Genomic DNA, 17,218 nt, shown 5'->3' with positions numbered 1-17,218 from the left:
CAGCGAGCTGTGACCTCTGAGCACCGTGACCCTTCAGGGGCGTGGCTCGGCCCTCTGGGAGCACCAAACATCAATACACAGGCTATCAGTCAAATCCTGAGGAGGCGGGCTGTGACGTGTCCCCGTGTTACTCTAACCCTAAGCTGGTGTTGAAATGAGGTTTTCTGGTCACATGACCGACTGCAGGAGCGCTGCTACATCTGCTCTGATCTGTGAGTCTATGCTGCCCCCTGCTGACCGCAGGGCAGCAGCACAGCACCTTGTAACAGGTATATATGCGCACACACACAGGTACCTGCAGCTCATACAGGCTGCAAGCAGCAGATGAAGGTCTGCAGAGAGACGGATCAGCAGCTCATTCAAATCTGGTGGCAGCTACAAACTCATTATTATAAATACATTTTTAAATGATGCTTGGAGCAGAGTTTCCTCTGTCGCTACTCTCTGCATATTTGATGTTATTTTAGGAGCAACATTCATCTTTAATGTAACGTTTAGTCTCGTGTCTTTGGAGATAAGTTGTGGGGTAACTCGTGAATACTCCAGAACTTCCACTGTGTGACTTCCTGCTCCCCGGAGGGAAACAGACGCTTGTGAAAAATCCAAAGCTGGAACTCGTCCGACCCCTTCTATCAAAACCACGCTGAAAAATGTGACCCTGTTGGAGTTTATGTGGTTGTTTTGCAGCTTGACAGCGCCCCCTATGGAACAGGAAGCACACGCAGCGGGAGCTCTGGAGTACATAAGATGTTCTCTGTGTAAATTTTGGGGGCAGTAAGCAGAACGCACTGGGCACATTTATTCACTCCACAGTTCAGAGTGTGGGGATGCTGGCGTGATTCCCTGGGTTTGGGACTTTTCTGTCATGTAACCTGTTTTTGTTCTATCACAGTGTGGCAGTAAAGTACTCGGTACAATGTGTCAACGCAGCGGTGTATCGTCACTTTCTTTAACTTCCTGCTTTATCAGATAAATGATGAGATCTTCATCTGCACGGTTCTGACAACAATATGCTGTAATAACCCGTCTCACTGTACAGATGAATGTAAAGTCATAACTATGTAAAATCTAATGTTCTCTCACACAGAAATCATCATTTCTCATGCAGCCTGTAAAAAACATGAACTCACATTTTATTTTGAAAATCGCTTTTCATGTATTTTTGATATGTTAGACTGAGCTGCTCGATGAATCCAATAAATGTGCAGATCATGAATCGTGAGAGGAATCTTGACTTCACACTTCACACATTCATCAAACATGAACTCGTCACAAAAAGACAATCCATCTGTTCATGATCTGCTTCGTGCCACAGTCCAGACATGTTTGTTGACTGATGAGACTGAACTGGCTGCAGGTTCCAGTGTGAATGTGAATGGCTGTTTCTCTCTGTGTCGATGACCTGTACAGGTGTACCCTGTAACAGCTGAGACAGGCTAAACCACCGAAGTAGCCCTGAACTGGATGGATGATCTTTCTGAGTTAACTTCAATAATTACTTCCTCCAAACTATCAACGTGTCTTTTAGACCCCATTCGTACAAAACTGCTCAAAGAAGTCCTGCCATTAATTAATTCTTCGATCTTAAATATGATCAGCCTATCTCTAATAATCGGCTATGTACCACAGGCCTTCAAGCTGGCTGTAGTTACACCTTTACTCAAAAAGCATCTCTAGACCCAGCAGTCTTGCTAATTATAGGCCAATCTCCAACCTTCCTTTCATATCAAACATCCTTGAAAGAGTAGTTGTCAAACAGCTAACAGATCATCTGCAGAGGTTTATTTGAAGAGTTTCAGTCAGGTTTCAGAGCTCATCACAGCACAGAAACAGCTTTAGTGAAGGTTACAAATGATCTTCTTATGGCCTCTGACAGTGGACTCATCTCTGTGCTTGTCCTGCTAGACCTCAGTGCAGCGTTCGATACTGTCGACCATAATATCCTATTAGAGCGATTAGAACATGCTGTAGGTATTACAGGTACTGCACTGCAGTGGTTTGTATCATATCTATCTAATAGACTCCAGTTTGTGCATGTAAATGGAGAGTCCTCTTCACACACTGAGGTTAATTATGGAGTTCCACAGGGTTCAGTGCTAGGACCAATTCTGTTTACATTATACATGCTTCCCTTAGGCAGCATCATTAGAAGACATAGCATACATTTACACTGCTATGCAGATGACACCCAGCTCTATCTGTCCATGAAGCCAGATAACACACACCAATGAGTTAAACTGCAGGAATGTCTTAAAGACATAAAGACCTGGATGGCCGCTAACTTTCTGCTTCTTAGTTCAGATCAAACTGAGGTTATTGTACTCGGCCCTGAAAAGCTTAGAAATATGGTATCTAAGCAGATTCTTACTCTGGATGGCATTACCTTGGCCTCCAGTAACACTGTGAGGAACCTTGGAGTCATTTTTGACCAGGACATGTCCTTCAATGCACATATTAAACAAATATGTAAGACTGCGTTCTTCCATTTGTGCAACATCTCTAAAGTTAGAAATATCCTGTCTCAGAGTGACGCTGAAAAACTAGTTCATGCATTTATTACTTCCAGGCTGGACGACTGTAATTCATTATTATCAGGAAGTCCTAAAAACTCCCTGAAAAGCCTTCAGCTGATCCAAAATGCTGCAGCAAGAGTCCTGACAGGGACTAGAAAGAGAGAGCATATTTCTCCTGTTTTGGCTTCCCTTCATTGGCTTCCTGTTAAATCCAGAATTCAAAATCCTGCTCCTCACATACAAGGTCTTAAATAATCAGGCCCCATCTTATCTTAATGACCTCGTAGCACCATATCACCACAGTAATAATGCTCCTGTGGTTCCAGAGTCCACTGAGTTTTAGTGAGAAGGCAACAACAGTCACTTTAGTTTAAAAGTAAAGTTCATTTTCTAAAGACAGGAGACTGAAAGCTTCGACATCGATACACGTGACTCTGATCATTGTTTTCAAGATGTCTCATCTGTTCTGCAAACCTTTGGTTTATTAAATCTGAACGTTTTCATACAGTAACATATTTGTACTCATCATATTGGTGATTTATTTCAGGTGTGTGAATATGATAACTGGAGAACGAGGCGAGGTCGTTTCAGACTGATACCATAGGTGTGTGTACTGGGAGGCTGAGCAGAAACATTCGTATTCTTTGAAAAATGGTTCATCGAATCACTTTTAGCTCATTTTCTGACACACTGAATCTCAGAGAATGTTTGAACAAGAATATCGCTGAAATAGAGCAGACGCCCTCTTTACTATCAAAGATAAAAACCTTAAATTCTGACTGGTCTTTGTACCATCCAAAAGGATCTGTAGTTTGGGACAGATACATCAAAAAATATACAAGTACTGGCAAATATGAGAAAAGTGTCAGTTTAATGAAACACTTTTATTGCAAAAGATAATTATAGTTGTACAAAGTTGAATTTTACAACACCAAATGTTTTAAGATAAAATTCTGAGTCACAAAAATGAAGAAAATTGTATTATTCAGCTACTGTGTGCAATAAGTCAGTCACATGATCAGCTCTGTTAGCACATGTAGGCTACTCATGTTGGTATAATAGCATTCGCTAACTTTTCGGCTAATCCCAACTGGATTACGCAGACAGTTGATTGGTCAGCTAACCAACATGGTTAATGTTCGATCTGTCAAAGTCCAACACTTTCCCTGCTGTGTTTCAGTTTTCCTCAGGTGGACAGACCAAGCTGACCAATCAGCAGGCAGCACTGCTTTGTGCAGTATCCAGTGGGCGTTAACCGCCAGCTACTTCAGAGCGAAGCCTTTTCCCAAACAGTTTACACTACAACTGGGGACTGTATGCATCGTCTACATGACACCTTTATGATATAACAATGGGATAAATCACACCTCAGTACTACATGAAGACTTGAATCTGTGATCTTTGCACTCAGGTCTGTGCAACGAATAAAGAAATGCAGTGACGGTACAGTCTCAGCACTTTGTTGGCTCTGCCCGTCGCCTCTGTTGGGTAAACAGAGCTGTTTCCACCTTAAACACTGTGTGTGTGTGTGTGTGTGTGTGTGTGTGTGTGTGTGTGTGTGTGTGTGTGTGAGAGAGAGGGGAAAGCACCAGCGTGGTCAGGATTACAGTATGTGATAAAATATTTCTGTCACTAGGTGGCAGCATCACCCTGCGTGTGTGTGAAAATGTGAATTTTCTGCATGTTTTTAATAAAATTATATTTCATGGGTGTCGTGTAACTTACAGAAATGAGTCGAATACATTGTGTTTGCACCACCCTCAGAGGTCAGACGAAGGGTGGCTGTGAGAGTCTCACTGAAAATCCACCCACATCAAATCTGACTTTTACACAGAAGCCTGTTTCCAGGCAACACCAAGTATGTGTTTAATAATGCAGCCATCCAACCGTCCTTATTGATCATCCGACCAAACACCGGATCATGTCCGACTGAACACGTTCCTAAAAAGACGAGGGAGCCGTCACATATCACCAGTGGTTCTGTGATGATTGACTGGGTTAATCAATGCCTTTCTTCCTCCAGTGTGTATTACATCACAGGGGCAGAAGATCTTAATGTTGCCTCAGATTCGCTTAAATAGCCAAAGATCCTGGTTGGATCCCAGAGGAGACGCTGGTGGCTCGAGACTGAGCCGGGAACAGTAAATACGAAGCTGTGGCGTCCCCTGTGACAAAGATGGCAGCACACAGGCACTTCTATCGCTGCCTGGACTGTCGTTACATAAATCATAAAGACAGAAAATCAGTTGTGTTCTCTTTGTTTTACTGGTACATCGCATCGTCTTCTACACATTGAGCTCATATTCTTCTTAAAATTGTGGCATTCTCAGTTTAAACATCTGGATTCTAACTCCTCTGCAGAAGCCCTGGCCCTCTGTGCGCCCCCAGTGCTTCTTCACAGGCTATTTGGCATTTCCTGCTGCAACAGCTGAGTTGCTCCTGGGAGACACGACATGAAGGGTCCGCTGGTAATTCAACCACAGTCCTCCTCATCCTGCTCCACTACCCAGCAGGAAGCTAGGGTACTGAGAGGCAGGAGGAAGCAGCATGCCCTGACCCCTGCTGCTTCCAGCCTCCAGGACCTGCCCCACCTGATCTCACCTTTGGTTTTTGAGATGAGTTAAACCGTGACCAATAAGGCAGTGAGCATCGTAGCTTACAGCGGACAAGGCATCCAATGTGCAACGTCGGCCCCGTGAGCAGCACGCTGGATTCTCTCTGCAGAGAGACTCACTCGCCGGGCATCAGCCACAGAGAGGTGCCGTTGGGTAACAAGCCCAGAAAGATCACGGCCAGCTTAGAGTGTGAACCCGCACGACCACGGCCAGTAGGCCAGAAGGGAACCGGTCACAGTCACTGTGGAGGAACTGACAGGGCAGCCACACAGGTAAGGGGACTAATGCTGTCACCCAAACTCAACCACACACAAAGTCTCAACGCAAGAGTCTGTTAATACCTGACTGTAGCTTCATCACATGTTCCCTGACCCACACAGGCGGCGTTTGACTGTTTAGCCTCATCGCTTGACTGATCCTACTGGCACCAGCAGCTAAGCTAGGCCCACGGCGATGGGAACACAGGAGCAGGGTCATCTTCGGCTCCTCGCCCTGAAGTCTCCGCCTCCTCCTGCTGTGTCTGCACCTTGGTCCGGCACCTTCATGACAGTGATGTCACAGGTGTCACATGACACCCAGGACCTCAAATAGACCCAGAGATCCTTTTAAACTCAGAGACGAGACCAGAGAACAATGCATCAGACAGAAAGAGCAACAACAAGGGTCAACAGCCAGAGTTTTAGGGTCCAACAGCCCATTTTTAGCTTGTGTAATATCCTGAGTTATTCGTAATTAGAGCCATCTTCTTATATTTTGTAACTGGCTGTTGTTACAGTCTTGCAGCATCTGTGGCTCCATAATTTCCTCAGGGATGAATAAATATTGTGATTGAATCTTCACTTTCATCAACACTGATATCTCCAAATATCCACTCTAGAGTCTAACTCTGAACTCCAATCAGCTTTTCTCACACTGAAAACTCAGTTTCAGCTCTGAACGCGTGCACCCTGAGCTAATAAGCAGAAAGACATCAGAGATTCACCATGGCAACAGCCTCCAATTCAGTCCAATGAAAGCGGACCGTGAAGGAGAAAAGAGGGTTTTTATTTATCGTCGTCCACTCAGGCATCGTTTAATGGACTTCTGCTTCACAGAGACCCAGCTGGAGTCCAGCAGATGTTACACACTGACCGACCCGACGGTTTACTGTCAGACTCAGACTGTTAATGATGTGTTTGAACACCTGAACATATTCAAACACATTCAGACTGTCTGCAAGAGCAAACAGCACCTTTAGACCATGGCTGGTCTCAGTGGCTCTGTGGTAAAGTGGTTAACACAGTCTCTGGCTTGAGCTCCAGAGCAGCCACGTCAGGATAAATCAGCGGTGGCGCCCCCTGGATTCTTAAAGCCCCGTCAGACTCATTTTCACTCAGGTATTCCCATCACTTCAAGCATGTGTTTGGTTTAAACAGGGATTCCTGCAGAGAACTTTTTTATGTCAGCGTAATAAAGTCAGAGTTTTAATGAGGATGTGATCACAGCAGGATCGGACATGTGGCTGCCCTTCGGCCCCACAGAACCAGAGTCTGACCCTCGCTGCCTTTAGTCCACGTGGCCTTGCTCCCTGCGGTGTCTCAGCACAGCTCGGCCCAGCATCAGCAGGAAAAACACGGTCGTCATGGCAGCATACGATCCCAGCACGGTCTGCACGGCGGCTGGAAAGTCGGGATGCGACAGAAGCGACTGGCTGCCAAAGTGGGGGTACACGAGGAGGTGGATCTCTGCCGCCCGGCGACCGTGCAGCCAGCAGTAATACACACCTGCAAGTGTAAAGACACCTCAATCAAACTGAGCAGCACAGAGGTCGGACCTCATCATCGTCACCGCTGAACTGAAATATGATTCAGAGCGTCTAAATAACAAATCTGATGCGGGCCAAACACCGACTTCAGATGGAGCATCAGGTAAGAGCCTCTGCGTGCCCTTCCTCACCTATGACCCCCTACTGTGGGCAGTGACCACCCTGTGATTGCGTGACCCCACACTTCCTGCACCCTCCTGGTTGAGGCACTTCCTGTACAGGGAGGAGACCCCAGATATGCACAGATTTGGTGGCAGGTCTGGGATCCCCAATTTCTCCAGGGTTAGCTTCACAGCTTCACCTGCTGCCACCATAAAGTTCGGAAAAGGGTGGAGAAGACCCCGAGTGTAAAGAGTTATCTCAGAGTCAGCAGCCAAATATATTCACAAAGAGACATCTCGAGTAAAGGTCACCTGATGTGAGCTTCATGACTGGACAATGAGATGAGACCACCTGATGGGGGCGCTGTTCATACCTGAGTCCTGCGTTTGAGCCGGCTGGAACAGCAGGTGGTGCCCGGTGTCTATGAGCAGTCTGAGGTCTGCGCCTGAAGAGTGTTCAGACCTGTAGATGGGTTCGTTCCCTCGGTCCCAGGCGACCGCCATGTCAGGGCGCGCCCCGGGACAGCCCAGGGTGAGGACCTGCCCGTCGGGATGGGTCAGGTAGTACAGAGGTAGCCCGGTTGGCAATGAGGCAGAACTGTGACACAGAAAAACCCAGAGGTGAAACATCTGGATTCAACAGCAAAGAGCACCGCAGGAAATCTTCAGGACACAATCTCAGAGATGATTCACGGAGACATTCGGACACTGTGGTTCCAAGCAGGGCGACCACGCGTCCATGTGTCAGAGACGACAGGTGAGAGCGCACGAGGGTCACCACAAACAAAACTTTACTGGCACAAAACGCAAAAAGGAAAAAAACTACACGGGAACAAAGAGAAGACCAAAAACAAAGACTACATCTACACAGGGGGCTGACTCCAAGCCAGGACATGACAGGAAGTGACACGTACAGAAGAATAGCATGACCGACAGGAAACAGGTGAGAGTGAAGAGACTGTGTCATGAAGAACAAGTTTAGCATGAATAACTAAATAACATGTCAGACAGACGTCCACACACGGACGCGTCTCTGAGTTTTAGCTTCAATAACAAGAAAACAAAAACCATGACTCTGGTTTGAAAGGAGCCCCCGTGAGGTCCAGCAGCAGACGGGTTCACCATCACAGTGGTCACAAGCCACTGGGAATCTAAAGGCCTTCTTATTAATTCGATCTTCAGAGAGGAGGATTATGTAAATGTTTCTATACTGACTGCTGACAATCAGACTGGATTGAGACAGGTTGTGCATCATCTTCAGTATCTCTCTGCAGGACCAGTGAGTGATTTTATTAAAGCCTTCGCCTCGACTGACCCGAGCCACTGTGAGAGGGGACTGAATCTGCACAGATGCTCTGTCGTGTCAGGGAGTGAAAGAGTTAGTGTAAAAAGGGAAGCAACTATTAGTGTAATGGGTCAGTGCAATATCAGGAAGGTCAGGGCATGTGCAACACTGGGGTTTGTGCAACAAAACTGATGTGTTTCTGTTACTGATCTCTATACTGTCCTCTGTGTCCACTCGTCATTGTTCTAGTATAATGTGATCACTGTTTTTGTCCTTGTCACATGACCTGTAAATAGTGTCTCTGTATGTTTTTGCTAACGTGTGTGTGTAACACCAGCCTGCCAGAGGGTCTGCAGAGGCTGTAATCTGGCATATTTACATTTGTTAAAGTATTCAATAATATGTAGAGCTCCTCTTTCTAAATAAAAACAATTATAATAACTAAAAGTTCATTACTGAAATACACTTTGACCCCTGAAGATCGGGGGACGTCCAAACCGAGAGACATCAAGCTTCTGATTTGACCTCTGACTTCCTGAGTAACAGGAAGTCTGTAATTGAGCACAGTGACCGGCTTGGTGCTGGACGGGTGTCACGCACACGCTCACCTGGACCCAAAAAGAGACATCAGACCGAGCAGCTTGGAGGGCGGGGCCTGGGATGGACACGTCATACGACAGCTTCTGACCTCCAGCTTTGCTGCGACTCTGCTTTGCTTTAAACCGAAGGCTCTTGGCACCGCCCCCGAGCCGCAAGAAACGACCGTCTGATTGGCCCGCCTGTAGCGCACGTTCAGGAAGCGGGAGCGTATGTAGCAGAGCCCGGCTCGGACCTGCTCGCCCGGCACGCCGCAGCGGTCGCACACAGACCACGGCTGGAAGCTGGTGAAGAGGTGGTACAGAGCGCTGAGGTCGGCGCTCTGGTCCCGTTTCCCGTCGCTAGCCTCTGAAGCGAGTCTGCAAACATCAGCTGATCGTTATTTCTTAAATATCGATTGATTATTAAGCTTAAACAAGCAGGTTCGTGGTTGTCATGAATTCAGTATGTGCTCAGCGCACCTGTTGGTGAAGCTGAGCGTGGGAGCCTCCTGGATGTCCAGGTCGTAACCATAGAAGAAGTCTTTGTGGGCGGAGCCACAGATATAGATGCCTGCATCATCGGGCCCAGCTCTGAAGATCAGCAGGCTGAAGAGTCGGATGGAGAAGCGACTCCGCAGGTCTCCGCTGTGAGGAACCTGGCTGGGATCGAGCAGGTGGTTGCCATGGTGATCAGTCAGCGCTTTGGTGTCCTCTGATCGTTCCAGATGTTTCCGGAAAAACCAGACAACCGACTGGACCTGAAACCGATATTTGAACCTTTTTCAGTCTGCACAGTTGGAAGAGGTTCTTAAATAGACGGAGGGGCTCCAGCTAGAGCCGCTACTCCTCCACAGCGAGCGCAGCACCTCCTGGCGAGGTGTGTCGGACGCCACGGTCATCCTCGGATGGCCACCGGCGAGGGGGTCCTGATACAGTTAAAACCATGAAGTCGTAAATGAAATCTAGACGTTTGATTTGACTTTGTGCAGATGGAAAACCAACAGGAATAAAATAAAGAGGAAATGTTTTTCAGGTTGGTGACATTCGTTGTCGCAGTTTGCCTCACGAGGCTTCGATGTTTAAGGCATCGAACGTCTCAGAGTCAAAAACTTGTGTTTTCACTATAAAACCGAAAGCTCACCTCCAGCATACGCCCTCCATACAATCATATCAACAGACTAAAACTAAACTCTGCAAACTGAAACAGATTCAACACAAAATATGAACCAACACTAACTGGATATTATAAAAACTACAGTTTCTCTGCGCAGATACCTGACACCCCAGGTGTGCAGTAGAAAACAGATGGTTAGTTACTCGCGTACTCTACCTGCTCTGGTTTGCAGAGGCAGGGCAGCTCCACGGTGACTCCTGACAGGTAGGCAGCGTTGGTGAAGGTCAGGAAGGCGGGACACGCCGTTCTCGCAAAAACGTCCTGTTTGTCTTCAGGGGCCTCGTAGCTCCACGCCTTTGGAGTCAGGAAGAGGAGGAAGAGCGGGGACAAGGATGGCAAAGGCATCTCTGAGGAGGAAACAGTTTTTTTTAAACAGTCTGAAGAATGTTTACTTTCAAAGACAAACCGATGAGCTGAACTGTCCACTCCAATGACCTGCAGGAGTCTAAATATGACTGTGGGATCTTTGGGATCTCTGCTTACAGGAAAGACAAACCTGGAGTCAACAGTAATGCACATTTACTCGCTCATAATGAAACAAACTCACATATTTTCATAAGGTGGGAGATTCTCGAGCAGCGAGCACGACTGAACCTCAGCGTGTGGCCCCAGGTGTGAACAGGTGAGAGTAATGCAGCAGTGATGAGGCTCAGCAAACGTGTTTCTGAGGAAGGTGAGAACGAGTGCGCCTGCATGCGTGGCGGCTGAAAGCGCTGAGCAGCTCTATGAATAGGGATGGGTATCGAAACCCGGTTCTTGTTGAGAACCGGTTCCCACTGTTTCAGTTCCTTGGAATAGTTTGCCATTTTTGCAAATGATTCCCTTATCGATTCCAGTCGCCACGAATGACGTCACCACGTTGCGGAGCGTCATTTACCCGGCAGGAAACACGGCGCCTACGCACCACAAACGCTCAAAAGTTTGGTTACACTTTACAAGAACGGATGACGACAGGGCAACTTGCAATACTTGCAAAGTAGATATTTCATTTAAGGGAGGAAACACTACGAATATGCAAAAGCATTTGCTCACAAAACACGCGATGACCTTAAATGAATGTCGTGTTTTTAATTCGCTCCAGGTAAATAATCAACTAACAGTGCATATTATGTTAGCGCGATCTGCCTTATTACAAACCTGCCATTACTGTGCATTTAGTGACCATGATGAGAGACAGAGTCTGGCTCAGATGCTGGCAGTTCTCGCTGCAGTCTGCCGGTAGCGTCTCCTTTCAGGCAGGATAGACGAATGTCACCGAGCAGTGACTCAGTTTGTGGTCAAAGGCTTGCACCCGTTTGCCACAGCAGATGATTTTCAGTAAGTGAATGTGTTTAATTGTAGGCAGGGACATTACTGGATATTCTTGTGTAATTGCTACAGAATAATTTATGTTATACTTTGTTATTGCTACAGAAGAATATTTATTTTATTATTTCACATTTACAATGTTTTTTCCTGGGGACCCTGTGACACCCCATTGAAGAGCCGTAGGCTGGATCTCTTAAATCAAATCAAATCAAAATCAAATCACTTTTATTGTCACATCACATGTGCAGGCACACTGGCACAGCACATGCGAGTGAAATTCTTGTGTGCGAGCCCCACAAGCAACAGAGATGTGCAAACACAACAACACAAACGAGCAAAATACAAGAATGGCCAACCTGAAACTAATAAATATATGTACAATATATAATAGTGTATGCATTTCTGGATGTGTATACTAAATATTTTCCTACGTGTGTGTGTGTGTGTGTGTGTGTGTGTGTGTATACACATTTTTACAAATTAAATAGTAAAAAAATAAAATAAAATAAAATAAAATAATAATAATAATAATAAAATATATAAAATATACAGAGTTGTGGCATTACTGTACAGTATGGAGTGCATAATGTTGAAGTTCCAGTAGTGAAGCTGAGGTGTCTATGAAGTGTTCAGCAGTCTGATGGCCTGATGGAAGAAGCTGTCTCTCAGTCTGCTGGTACGGGACCGGATGCTGCAGAACCTCCTTCCTGATGGAAGCAGTCTGAACAGTTTATGGCTGGGGTGACTGGAGTCCTTGATGATCCTCCCCGCTTTCCTCAGGCAGCGCTTCCTGTAGATGTCTTGGAGGGAGGGAAGCTCACCTCCAATTATCCGTTCAGAGCACCGCACTACTCGCTGGAGAGCTTTGTAGTTGTAGGCGGTGCTGTTGCCATACCAGGTGGTGATGCATCCAGTGAGGATGCTCTCAATGGCACAGTGATAGAAGGTCCTGAGGATGCGGGGGCTCATGCCGAATCTTTTCAGTCTCCTGAGAAAGAAGAGGCGCTGCTGCGCCTTCTTCACTGTTTTGTTTGTGTGTACTGACCACGTAAGATCCTCAGCCAGATGTACGCCAAGGAACCGGAAGCTGCTCACTCTCTCCACAGCAGCGCCGTTGATGGTGATGGGGGTGTGTACTTCTCTGCACCTCCAGAAGTCCACTATCAACTCCTTTGTCTTTGCGACGTTGAGGGTGAGATGGTTGTCTTGACACCAGTGGGTCAGGGCGCTGACCTCCTCCCTGTAAGCCGTCTCATCACCGTTGGTGATAAGACCCACCACTGTAGTGTCGTCCGCAAACTTCACAATGATGTTAGAGCTGTTAGTGGCTGTGCAGTCGTAGGTGTAGAGTGAGTACAGGAGAGGGCTCAGTACACACCCCTGTGGAGCACCAGTGTTCAGTGTGATGGGGGATGAGGTGATGCTGCCCAGTCTGACCACCTGGCGTCTGTCAGACAGGAAGCTAAGGATCCAGCTGCAGAGGGAGCTGCTCAGTCCTAGATCCTGCAGCTTCCTGTCCAGCTTCGAGGGAACGATGGTATTGAATGCTGAGCTGTAATCTACAAACAGCATCCTCACATACGTGTCTCTCTTCTCCAGGTGTGACAGGGCAGTGTGTAGTGTCAGGGCTATGGCATCATCAGTGGACCTGTTGTGGCGGTATGCAAACTGTAGAGGGTCCAGTGAGTCGGGTAGTGCAGAGCAGATGAAGTCCCTGACCAGCTTCTCGAAGCATTTGCTTACGATGGGGGTCAGGGCTACAGGTCGCCAGTCGTTCAATGAGGAGATGGTGGAGGATTTGAGTACAGGGACGATGGTGGCCATTTTGAAGCAGGCTGGGACTACAGACAGAGAGAGGGAAAGGTTGAAGATGTGCGTGAACACTCCAGCCAGCTGAGCCGCGCATGACTTGAGGACGCGGCCGGGAATCCCGTCCGGACCAGTAGCTTTGCGTGCGTTCACCTTCCTGAAGCACCTCCGCACATCCTCCTCAGACACAGTGTGCGCCCTGACGTCATCCGCGGTGCGCACACTGTCCGGTCTCATGGTGTTCGCTGTGTCGAATCTAGCGTAGAATACGTTTAGATCCTCACACAGAGAGGCCGTGGTCTGCGGTGTGCTGGTTTTCCCTCTAAAGTCTGTGATCGTGTTTAGTCCCTGCCACATACTCCGAGGGTTGTCAAACTGTTGCTCCACCCTGTCCCTGTACTCACGTTTGGCTGCTTTGATCGTCTTCCGGAGTTGGTAATGTGCGTGTTTGTAGTCCGATGTGTTCGCGGAGGCAAAGGCGGTGTTCCGTGCCGCCAGTGCCGCGCGAACATCTCCGTTAATCCAGGGTTTTTGATTTGGGAAGGATTTGACTGTTCTGGATGGGACGACATCTTCCACGCATTTCCTGATAAATCCACAGACTGAGTCTGTGTATTCATCAATGTCCCTAGCAGCCACGTGAAACATTTCCCAGTCCGCGTGATCAAAACAGTCCCGCAGCGCAGACTCCGATTGGTCCGTCCAACAGTGCACCGCCCTCCGGGTTGGAGCTTCCTGTTTCAGCTTCTGCCTGTAGGCGGGCAGGAGCAGGATGGAGCAGTGATCTGATTGGCCGAATGGGGCGCGGGGGAGGGCTTTGTACGCATCCCGGAAAGAGGTGTAACAGTGGTCGAGTAGCCGATCTCCACGAGTGTTAAAATGGATGTGTTGGTGGAGTTTGGGTGAGACTTTCTTCAGGTTTCCCTTATTAAAGTCTCCGGCTGTGATAAACGCTGCCTCTGGGTGTGTGGTTTCCTCGCTGCTGATCGCGCTGTACAGTTCCCTGAGTGCTCGGTCAGTGTCGGCTTGTGGGGGAATGTAAACAGCCGTAATAATCACTGCTGTAAATTCCCTCGGTAGCCAGAATGGCCGGCACTTAATCATCAGGTACTCCAGGTCCGGTGAGCAGAAGGATTTGACCGGGTGCACGTTCGCATAATCACACCAGCTGTTGTTGATCATGAAACACACACCACCGCCTCTGCTTTTCCCAGTAAGATCCTGTGACCTGTCCGCGCGGTGCACAGAGAACCCCGGCAGTTGTATCTTAAGATCTCACTGTTGGGTTTGTAAGGCCATGTTACTCCTAAATTTCTATCTTGTTCAAAGAGAAGATATAAAACACAGTTCTAAGCTAGTCGACCTTAGTGTCCTCCGTTTTTAAAAAGAATCGATAAAGAATCGAATCGTTAAACAGAATCGAAAATGGAATCGGAATCGTGAAAATCTTATCAGTACCCATCCCTAGACATGAACGCGTTTCATTTATTCAGAGGCTGCTCGAGTGTTTGCTGATGTTAAAACGTGTCACTCTGCCACTCTGCTTCCATTAGCGTTTGACATTTATTTTATTTGCTGCTTCATTCTGTTCCCTGAAAAGACAAACGTGTTAAAAAAAAACATTTCCCTCACTTAATGCTGTCAGCGGGAAACAGGACGTTTTACTCCAGGAAGGTCTCCCATTCAAACCAGCTCTTATCCTCTGACCAGTTCATCCATCCTGTGTCAGGGTCGTGGAGGGACTGGAACATAGCCCTGCTACACCTGGACAGGTGGCCAACCCGACACATGGTTAACACAGAGAGACAGATGACCATCCACGTTCACATTTGGAATCACCAGCTTACCTAACCGCACTAACTGCGTGTTTGGACTGTGGGAGGAAGTCAGAGACACTGGAGAGAGCCCCAGGGAGAACATGCCAACTCTACTCAGTTGAACCCTGGACCTTCTTGTGACAGCCCCAACCACTACATCACCTGCTGCCACCTGCTTATGGCGATACCACTACGGCTCTCATCTGAGCTTTAGTTTTATTTATTGGTACCAAATGGCAACAGCAGTCACTTCAAGGCACTTCAATCAATCACATGACCAACGATGACTTTCACTGAGAACATGGAGGGAGGACAGCCACAAGTCTGAGTCTAACAAACATGTGCGTCTGTGTTTGTGGCTCATGCACCCACAAACACAGACGCATGAAGAAGTAGTGCCATGTAGTGCATGAAATAAACTGCAGAGTGGTGCCAGTGTTGCTCGTTAATACAGCGTCCACATCAGCACAGCGACGTCCTGAGCTCTCATCTGTGGAGATCACTGAGTGAACCAGGACTGGCCCGTCAACGTTCTGGTTCAAACTACTTCCTGTTTCCTCTTTAGCAGGGCTGTAAACGCTCACCTGCACAGTCACCTGCTTATCTGTCCTCATTACGGCTGCAGAAACGTGCACACACACTAACGAGGACTACAAAGATGCATTTAATGCTATGCAGCAGGTCTCGCCGGTCTCTGTTATAAGAACTCCAAATGTCATTTCTGCTTTGTGCTGAAAATAATTCCTCGTGTTCAGAGAAAGACGAGGACGAGTGGGCTGAAGCAGACGTTTAATGGACCTTCAGAGCGAGCCAGGGCTTGTAATGGTTGAGAGACAAACACTGAAGGACCTGAGCTGCAGAATCAATGCTATTAGTTAGTCAATAACCGGGGAGCGGGGTCCGATACCTGAAGCTGCACCGATGTGCTGTTTGTCTTTAGTTTGTCACATTAAAGATGCATAGGATGTAATCACAGTGTCACTGCTCTGATGCAGAGGAAAGCAATGAGATGAAGAGTGATGGGAGTAACAATATTACACAATAAACTTTCTTTGACTGATGAAGGGCGTAGAAACATCACTGCCTTCCCCATGATCACATGGTAAAACCTGAAGCGTGCTGGCGCCTGCAGCTAACCTCGGCAGTGTGGAGGCTCTCTCGCTGCACCACCTGAGCCTCCAAATAGAAAGTGGACCAACTGCAGTCCTGCAGAGCGGCTCAAAGATGACCAGAGCGTTTCATAAAAGCAGACATGCTTTAATATCTGAAACCCACAGGATGGCACCCACACATCGCACTGAGCTCAGCTGCTCCCCTCAACGGTTTCAGCTGCTGTTTTCTCTACGATGGGCCCCGGCGGCCTTTTAGAATCAGAGTCAGCCACTCTGACTCCACTTTAAAAAATAAACCTTCTTTTATTTTAGAAATAGGCAGTACATACAAAGAAAAATAAACCAAAAGTGATGCCATGTGCACATGTTACACATGATATAACAGCAGGGGTTCATCAGAGCGACAGCCTCGGGGAACAAACTGTGCCGGCTCGTTTCAGTAAACAGCGCTCTGCAGCAAAGTCTCCCTTCATGCATGTGATTTCTCTATTGGACTGCTGTCTCCTCAGACCTGAGTCCAGCTCGCTCGTCTTTTACTGAACCCACAGAGACGTCACTCCTCCCTGACTGGATCTGAGTCCATGTCCACACTAACATGTTTTCATTTGCAAACTTCCGTCCACACTGAGACGGCGTTTTTGGAACACAGAGCTTTTTAAAAGGCTCTCCAAAGCAGATACATTTGAAAACGCCGTTTTGGCGTGTGGACCGTGAAAGCTGAGGCAATTTTAAGTGCTACGATGGTCTGTCTCTCTTCCATTGTTTAATGCCTTTTTCTCACTGTGTCAAGGCTTCATCATTCACTGCTGCAGAACAGCGGTTTGTTAATCCATGTTGTGTTCCCTGAAAAAGCCTCTTTGAATAATCTGAAATGCACATCATTTTCAGTTTTGGGAAACCTTTTTTTAACGTCTGGCCGTTCACCACTTACCTTTGTACTATTTCAGCTGTTCACTGGACTTGAGCGACGTGAACTGCAATGAATAACTGGAAAAACTGGGGGTGACCAGTAGTGTAGACAAATACACACACGTACAGTCCCGCCCTCATGCATACATATACAAATACAAAGCACTCCTTAGAGTGCTCAGAGCTGTTTGCA

The 17,218-nt window shown here is 47.4% G+C and overlaps 2 protein-coding genes across 3 annotated transcripts in view; one reads left to right on the top strand and one right to left on the bottom strand.

Moving 5' to 3' along the window:
* LOC147305434 (uncharacterized) overlaps positions 1 to 17,218 on the top strand; it is a 479,902-nt gene that overhangs the window by 411,085 nt on the left and 51,599 nt on the right. The window lies entirely within an intron of this gene.
* Positions 3,435 to 11,508, bottom strand: LOC147305435 (Ig-like V-type domain-containing protein FAM187A). Of its 2 annotated transcripts, XM_086278157.1 has the most exons (5): positions 10,227 to 10,466; positions 9,377 to 9,654; positions 8,927 to 9,274; positions 7,408 to 7,631; positions 3,435 to 6,891 (listed from the first exon to the last, which is right to left on the bottom strand). In XM_086278157.1, exons 1-5 carry the CDS (start codon positions 10,413 to 10,415, stop codon positions 6,674 to 6,676), a joined length of 1,257 nt encoding a protein of 418 aa, XP_086134283.1. In that variant the 5' UTR covers positions 10,416 to 10,466; the 3' UTR covers positions 3,435 to 6,673. The 2 variants fall into 2 exon arrangements, with proteins under 2 accessions (XP_086134283.1, XP_086134284.1); XM_086278158.1 differs by lacking the exon at positions 7,408 to 7,631 and having other exon boundaries at positions 10,227 to 11,508.

The sequence above is a fragment of the Aulonocara sp. 'chitande type north' Nkhata Bay genome, linkage group LG20 (assembly GCF_057382095.1).
Source record: "Aulonocara sp. 'chitande type north' Nkhata Bay isolate Kocher_YH1m ecotype deep benthic linkage group LG20, A_spYH_male_GT1.1, whole genome shotgun sequence".
NCBI lineage: Eukaryota > Metazoa > Chordata > Actinopteri > Cichliformes > Cichlidae > Aulonocara > Aulonocara sp. 'chitande type north' Nkhata Bay.
Note: the sequence above shows the minus strand (reverse complement) of the source record. Positions and strands in the feature narration are given on the sequence as shown.

Excerpts from the sequence above, each read along its gene's own strand:
- LOC147305435 (XM_086278158.1), bottom strand. The coding sequence starts at position 10,589 with ATGTGCATTACTGTTGACTCCAGGTTTGTCTTTCCTGTAAGCAGAGAT. Across the intron at positions 9,655-10,226 it reads GCCTCTGCAAACCAGAGCAG|GTCCAGTCGGTTGTCTGGTT; the intron begins GTAGAGTACGCG and ends TATCGGTTTCAG. Across the intron at positions 9,275-9,376 it reads ACGCTCAGCTTCACCAACAG|ACTCGCTTCAGAGGCTAGCG; the intron begins GTGCGCTGAGCA and ends TGATGTTTGCAG.